The sequence below is a fragment of the Cebus imitator genome, unplaced genomic scaffold, assembly GCF_001604975.1.
Source record: "Cebus imitator isolate Cc_AM_T3 unplaced genomic scaffold, Cebus_imitator-1.0 Scaffold483, whole genome shotgun sequence".
Taxonomy (NCBI): domain Eukaryota; kingdom Metazoa; phylum Chordata; class Mammalia; order Primates; family Cebidae; genus Cebus; species Cebus imitator.
This window is the reverse complement of record NW_016107798.1, coordinates 379,858-387,366: the sequence shown is the minus strand read 5'-3', so window position 1 is coordinate 387,366 and position 7,509 is coordinate 379,858. Positions and strand designations below refer to the sequence as shown.

The 7,509-nt window shown below is 35.7% G+C and overlaps 1 protein-coding gene across 1 annotated transcript in view; it reads right to left on the bottom strand.

Moving 5' to 3' along the window:
* Positions 1 to 1,329: 1,329 nt before the first annotated feature.
* LOC108292226 (alpha-amylase 2B) overlaps positions 1,330 to 7,509 on the bottom strand; it is a gene marked incomplete at its 5' end in the record, with an annotated part of 8,487 nt that continues 2,307 nt past the window's right edge. Inside the window, 7 exons of the mRNA XM_037732934.1 lie at positions 1,330 to 1,549; positions 2,876 to 3,001; positions 3,113 to 3,231; positions 5,205 to 5,304; positions 5,399 to 5,521; positions 6,356 to 6,489; positions 7,172 to 7,402. Of these exons, the coding sequence (XP_037588862.1) occupies positions 1,360 to 1,549; positions 2,876 to 3,001; positions 3,113 to 3,231; positions 5,205 to 5,304; positions 5,399 to 5,521; positions 6,356 to 6,489; positions 7,172 to 7,402 (1,023 nt within the window). The remainder of the gene's footprint in view (positions 1,550 to 2,875; positions 3,002 to 3,112; positions 3,232 to 5,204; positions 5,305 to 5,398; positions 5,522 to 6,355; positions 6,490 to 7,171; positions 7,403 to 7,509) is intronic.

The following is a 7,509-nucleotide window of genomic DNA, read 5'->3' as shown; positions in this document are numbered from 1 at the left end:
GAGGAGAAAAAAAGGAAAATGCTAAGGGAAAATGCAGGACAGCTCTCCAAGTGGCCTTGGGCCAACCCAGTTCTTTGCCTTCTCTCACTTATAATTCTCAAGAGTAACTGTTGAATGAGCTGGGAATGCAGCATCCTGTAATAAGGCTCAGACTCTGTTACTGTGTCTCTTAGAACAGCATTTCCTTCAGTGCTTTACCCAGGGTATCACTTGATGCCCAGGTTATAAAACAGGGGGCAGGCTTCTTTCAGGGGTCCCTCAGCTGAGGTACAAATAAGGCACAAGAAAATAAGACTTCACCCACCCTAGGAAAATTGTCTGAGTCTCGGGAGGCTGGCTCCTCATGAATCTCAGGTTTCTGTGTCTCTTGATGCCTATCTGTAAGCAATAAACCTGCTTCGTGTAACTTTTTGTGGGTATGTTCTATCTCACTGGACTCATGCAAGTAGTAGAAATTGCAGCTGAAAATGATGGAGCTGAAGTGGTAACAATACACGGAGAAACTGCTTTGTGGCAGGGACAGATATAATTATAGGTCAAAAGAAGAGACATTTCTGAGTTATGGCTTCTATGTTCTCATTTAAACATTAAAAAAAAAAAGTGAGAGTTATAAAGAAACCTAGATGAGACCCCTAATGAATTACATGTTTAACATCAAGATGAAGGAGAATGAACAGAGTATTGAGAAGGAAACCCAGGCAGCATGGTGCCCTGAAAGCCCTAAGTAAACATTCCTATTGTAGAATAAGACAAAGAACAAAAAGTCATAAACACCACGTCAAAGCTATTTGAAAAAAATGAAAAGAAGAAAGAATATAGAGAAAGTAGGGTAAGATACCAGTGAGCTCAGTAGAAGTAAGAACTGTAGATTGTGTGATTTAGGTTTCTTCTACTTGTTTAACCTTATTAACAGCAAAGGTACTTGCATACTATAAAAAGCATACAACAGGGCCAGCTTTGGATGGAAATCAACATTATACCAGCCATCTCCAACTAATGAATAAAAACGCTCTGTGGAAGAATTACAGAATGACAGAAATTAGAGTTCAATAGCTGGATAAATGGTGCTAATGACAACAAACATATTGGTTGAAATGCTTCTATGAGTTCATAGAAACTCCTTTGACAAACAGGTTAAAGCTAGTCTTCTGAAGCGTAATGACAGGTTGATTTTAATCATCTTATAATTGTTTAATAATTACATGGGATTTTTAATGCTATTCTTACTATTCTGAGTTTTTCAAGCTGATTACTTAGTACAGCTTTTACCAAAAATCAATGAAATATAAGAGGTACTGTAAATGTAAGAAAAGAAACACACATCGCTAATGTTTTGCATATATACTTTTAATTTAAGTTTTATAATTTAGATTCAACATGAATTGCAACAAATGGATCCTCAGCAGAGTTACTAATAGAAAAATGAGCGCTCCCATCATCAGAAACGTAGATTTTAATGCCTGAGCAATTGCCATTAATTTTATCTCCAGAAATGACATCACAGTATGTGCCAGCAGGAAGACCAGTTTGCAAAGTTGAAGAAAGTGACCTGTAAAACAAAATTTAAGATTTAACTTCAATACAACACAAAGCAAGAATACAGACTGTCTCTAACACGAATTAACAGCATCATTTTATGCTGTAGCACTCTAGGCAGTCAAGATCTCATTAAGAAGAAAACCCATATGCCTCTCTAGTAGATGCAAATAGCTTTCCCAGGACCAAAAGTAACCGTACAGAAAACCTAACAATTCCCTGGACTGTAGTGAAAGTATTGCCAAAAAATCAAAGTGGAAGAATATCACTGAAGATTGGCAGCAATGGTCACACTCTGATAAAAATGCTACCTTGGTAAAATCAAATTTGTGCTCAACTGAACTTAATACGATTACTTTTAAAAATGTAAAGGGTATTTCTTTTTTATCTCGTTCTTTCCCATGAGGTTAAAAAGAATTTGGGGTGTACATACAAACAACCTAGCATTTCTATGAAGAAGTGATAGTTTGAAATATAAAGCTTTTTCACATAAATTTATTTTGGTATTTTCATCCACAAAGGAAAGAAATTAAAGAACTAGACATGGGTCTTTTCGGCAAGACAGAGATCGACTTGACTTATATATTTATGTAAGTATTTATCTTTCATCGGTGAAATGTAATTTACACTAGGATGGGCTATGTATGAGTATCAGTTGGCCTTTGACAGAGACATTTCAACTGCTTGCAAGGAGGTTTTCTGAGCTATAGGTTAGGGAATCATTTATCCGACAGGCAAAACATATAAGCATCACAGATGAAAGGCCAACAATGAGAAGTTTCGGGAACTAAAGTTCACATCTCCTGAGGCAAATCTTTAACCACAAGATACATGTTGTTCATACATATGCTTTAAAAATATTATTGGTCACAAGGAGATAGAGAAGTGAATAAAATACACCACAAAACTAGGTAGAGTAGTCGTTGAGAAAAAGAGTTAGAAATAAAGACATTTCAGTAGTAAGGCAGCATTTTTCCATGATTCAAAAAGCAGGACTACGAGGTACGTTCTTTTAATGATTTCACAATCAGTATATTAACTAATTTGCATATTTTGTGGCACCTGTAGGTGAGCATATATCTGTGCATGCGGTATACACATAATATACTGCAAGGGTGCACAGAAAGGACTCTGCTTACAACAGAAAACCTTTGTGAAAATAGGAGAACAAAGAAGTAAGAGCCATCATCCTTTGACTTCTGCCCATTTTGATCTCTATGTCTTCTTGCTCCACTGACTAAATGATTTTTCAGATATAATCAAAGGAAACGAACAGAAAAAAAGAGTAAACCAAGAACATACTGGTACAAAACCTTATTTTTAATCAATTTTTACTTACCAGTCATCATTGTTGAAAACAATGAATCCTCTGTTCCCTCTCCCAAAAGCCACTTGGTTGCTGCCATTATCCCACCAGTTTGTGAAAGGCTGGCCATCCACTACATTGCGGAACATAACCATGTTCCTAAAAACACAGTAACATATAAAACATTCACATTCTTAAACTTCAACTATTCTCAATAAAATGTTACAGAAAGTTTCCTAGTAGAGGAGATGTCTAAATAAATATTCTCACCTTATTTGGCGCCAACGATGTTCACAGACCCAGTCATTGCCACAAGTAGTGTCTGGATTAATAGTAACTTCTTTAATTACTCCATTATTATTTGGTGGCCCAATCCAATCATTAACATCCTTAATTGGTGAGGGGGGAGGGGAAAGACAAATTTTTATATTCATCTATTTGCCTCTTTCTTCTCCTTCACACCAAACTCAATTTATCCTGTTATTTGTGTCTCTGTAGGCAGTGATTTGCTCTAGAATCCAATGCCTCCATTAATTTTTACAGCCCTGTACTAGGTGTTCGTCATCTCTGTAACCTCTGGCTCTCTGTTGCTATATTTCAAGCAAAGGTAGCACATTTTTATCCTCTCCTTTTCATTCCAAAGAACTGCAAAGGCCTCCTTGCTCTGTCACCCAGGCTGGAGTACGGTGGCACAATGACAGCTCACTGCAGGCTCAAGCGACCCTCCCATCTCAGCCTCCCGAGTAGCTGGGACTTTGGTGTGCCACAACCACAGGCAGCTATTTCTTCTTCTTCTTCTTCTTCTTCTTTTTTGACTTTCAGTAGACATGAAGTCTTGCTAGCTTGCCTAGATTTGTCTTGAACTCCTCAGATCAGCTGATGTTCTGGCCTGGCTTCTCAAAGTGCTGGGATTACAGGTAAAAGCCACTGCACCTGACCTGCAAGGGCTTCTTAACATCATGGTAAGCCATGTGATGTCATTGAAATGGGGCAGGTATTAGTATTAGAAACACCAGTATTAAAACATAGGCTCCATTACTAGTAGCTGAGAAAACTTAGTCAATATACACAATTTCTCTGTGTCTTGGTTTCCTCATTTGTTTAATGGGAACATTACTTTTCTGCTATAAAACTAAATAACATGTGAAAATGCCTTGAATATGATGACATGTGCTAATTAAATTTTACAGTCCTTCATACTTCTTTTCAGTTAAATGTACAAAACAATACTTCCGAATATTTTAAATAAAATTGGCAACGTTTTTATTATGGTTTTTCTGAGTGGCACAGCTAAAAAAATTAATTTAATAAAAACCAGAATAACCCTAGGAAGGTTACCAGTGTTGATCCTGGAATCATGTCATATAGTGAAAAACAAACAAAACTAAGAGTTTTTAGCATGCAGTTGTCCTGGCAAAGTGAAAATGTTATAGTAATAGAAAAATCAAAAGAGTCTCTGACTCCTAACATCAGAAATAAGACCAATTAATAGAAATCATAAGAAGTTGGCTCAGTATAAAGGTACACCTTCTAAATATTAAAGCTCTTTAGCAATAGAATGAGTTGCTATACAAAGTAGTGGACTTCTCAAAATGAAAGACATCTAGAAGAAGCCAGGGAGATAACTGTGTGCCTCACAGGAGTGAGGAATTTCTGCTTTAAGTGTGAAGTTTCCGTATGATGCTGTTTCTGAAGCCTTTAGTTTCAAAGAAAACCTTCTGCTAGAGTTCCACATATCTTTACACTTTTATTTCTCTGTTCCTTTCTGAAACCACTCATCAGGTTAATGTGTATACCACACTCCCAAATAGTTTTCTCATTCTTATCTTGCTTAGACTACTCTATAAATTGCTATTCTTTAATACATATAATTAGCTTCCTTTTATAAGATATTTTCCTGTTTAACTCAGCTCAATTGAATCATTTCTTTGTATTCCATGTAGCTTTTTAAAAAGTATTTAACAAATATTTATATTGCTTTCACAATGGGCAGATGACATTTTAAGTTCTCTAGAAGTGTTGACATGTAGCATCCTCGTATCAATCCCAAGGTAGGCACGTGTTACAAGTCCATATTTTATTCCCTGTATCTTGCTCTTATTTTGAAGTGTTTTTTTTTTCTGCAGGCTAGGAGGATGTTTGTCATATTTCTCAAATAGCTTGCATACTCTTTAATAACAGAGAACATACATTTTGCTATTTTAATATAATTGACATTACTAAAATCAGAGCCCTGTATCCGGTTTACACTTAATAAATATTTGTAGGATACATAAAGAATTAGTAGTGGTCACGTTAAGTTAGAACAAAATTTCCTCCTTTTTCTCGAAAACATGATATTTTGAATAACTCCAAAACTTACTTTTCCATTTTCAAAATGTCTTGCCCAACGGTAGCTTGACATCACTCGTGTAAATCCATAAGGATGAGCAAGCATAAATCCAACTGCCATTTTATACAGCCTGAAAGTTACATAATTACATTATCTTAGAATCACAGAATATTCTGACCATCATTAAAAGATGCATTTAAAAAATAGAGCACTTCGTTTTCTACCTAGCGTCCCAGAAGGTAAGAATAGAAGCTCCTCCGGCCCCATGTCCTCGTTGATTGTCATGGTTATCCACAAAGACAAGTGCTCTGTCAGAAGGCATGAAACCCCAACCTTCTCCCCAGTTCCTAGTTTTGAAAAATAATATAGGCAGTTATGTATTATTTCACAATAGTTTCAGAGTAACTTAACCGTGAATCTCTTCTGCATGGCATCTGAAGATTAAACTCTCTAAGTAAACAGTTATTCTATCACATACAAACACACACACACACACACACACAATCACACACATAAACACACACATATATGCACACACACATGTATATGCGCACACATACCATATATGAACACATGTGAGTAACCTACATATACAGCCCATATTTGTACATACATCTATGTAATCCTTGAATTCTATTCATAAAACAGATATAAGATTTTTGTTATTAAAAAATTTCCTTTTGGAGGTTTCAGCATATTCTAATTTAGAGGTATTCCAGAAGGATCAATATCCATATCAAATTACAAAGTATGTCAAACTAGGTTAAAATAAGGCTTCAATACTATATTGTTATAATATAAATGTTTTAATACTTTAAATTAATATATGGAAGTTCTACAGTATAGACACGTCGTACATAATTTACAAATGATGGGAACACTTTAATAATAACCTGGTTTTAAAAGATTATATGCAAACATCAGTCAAATCTAGTATATTCATCTCATACATGAGGAAAATCCCCAGGAATTGTTTAGGGTTCTTAGGCATACTGTCTTGAGACAGACACTCTAAATACAAACGATGATTGAATAGGGTTCGGGGCACTAGAACACTTCTCATTACAAACTGACTCCTTGATGGTTGTCTGAATAAGAAAGTACCAGAAAATAACTCACACTGCGGTACTATGACTAATAGATCTATGAAATAATTCAGGGGAAAAGCTGTATTTATTTACTTTAAGTAACTCATCTTCTCTCCGTTCCACTTGCGAATAACTGTGCCGAGTTTTGCACCATACTTGAATTCTGTCACGCGGCCGTTTCCAAAGTACTGACTGCTTGTAATTGGCTCACCACCCAGATCAATTACCTAGTAGAAATTTGGGAAAAATAACAATTTTCATAAGGACTTTAAGTATTTTAACCAATACGGTAATATTATATACTATTTATTACTAGTTTTGGTCTTATTTTTTCTTTTCCTTTTTTTTTTCTAGCCTCAAGCAATCCTCCTGCCACAGCTTCCCCAAGTGCTGAGATTGAAAGCAGGAGACACCACTCCCAGTCCTATTTCTGAAATGAAATGCTCAAAATGGTTTTCTTATTCTTAATCTCAACAGGCAATATTTTTATTCTTTATTTTTTGATGAAGTATGCACTACAATATTGAAAGAAACATGATGTCAAGGTTACCTGTTGTCCTGTGAGAATACTTACCTAATTTTTAGTCTTGTACATCAATGATAATAATAGGAACAGCTCACACTCACACAACATTTACTATCTGACTGACATTTCTTGATAAATATTAACTCTTTTCATTTTCCAAATAAAATAAAGACATAACTATTATCATTCTCCTACATTCTGTGAACCTCCATAAACCCTGTTGTGATAAAGAATTAGATATGCCGTACCTGAAGACGAGGTTAGAGAACACTGTTTTATATAAGTGACTCAGTCCTTATCCTACAGAAATTGCATTTTTAAGGGAATCTGTCATTGCTTTTCTAACGAATAAGATATTTCAATGCATATATGTATTGATGTACCTCCTGGTAAATGAAAGGTTTACTTCCTGCAGGGAACCAGCTAGTGTTGAGATTATGCAGTTTATCCAAAACTGCCTTTATGTCTCCAGGCCACATGTGCTTGGAAGCATCAAGTCTGAAGCCGGCAACACCAATGTCAATGAGACGGTTCATATATTCGGCAATCTCAGAACGCACGTAATCTTTCTCCAGTGCAAGATCCAGAAGACCAACCAGACGACAATCTCTGACCTGTTAAGATAAAAGTGTTGTCATTGATTCACAAAACATCATTTTCACCTGAGAATACATTTGATGATTCATTGATTCAGTTATCCATCAATAGATATTCTATAGTG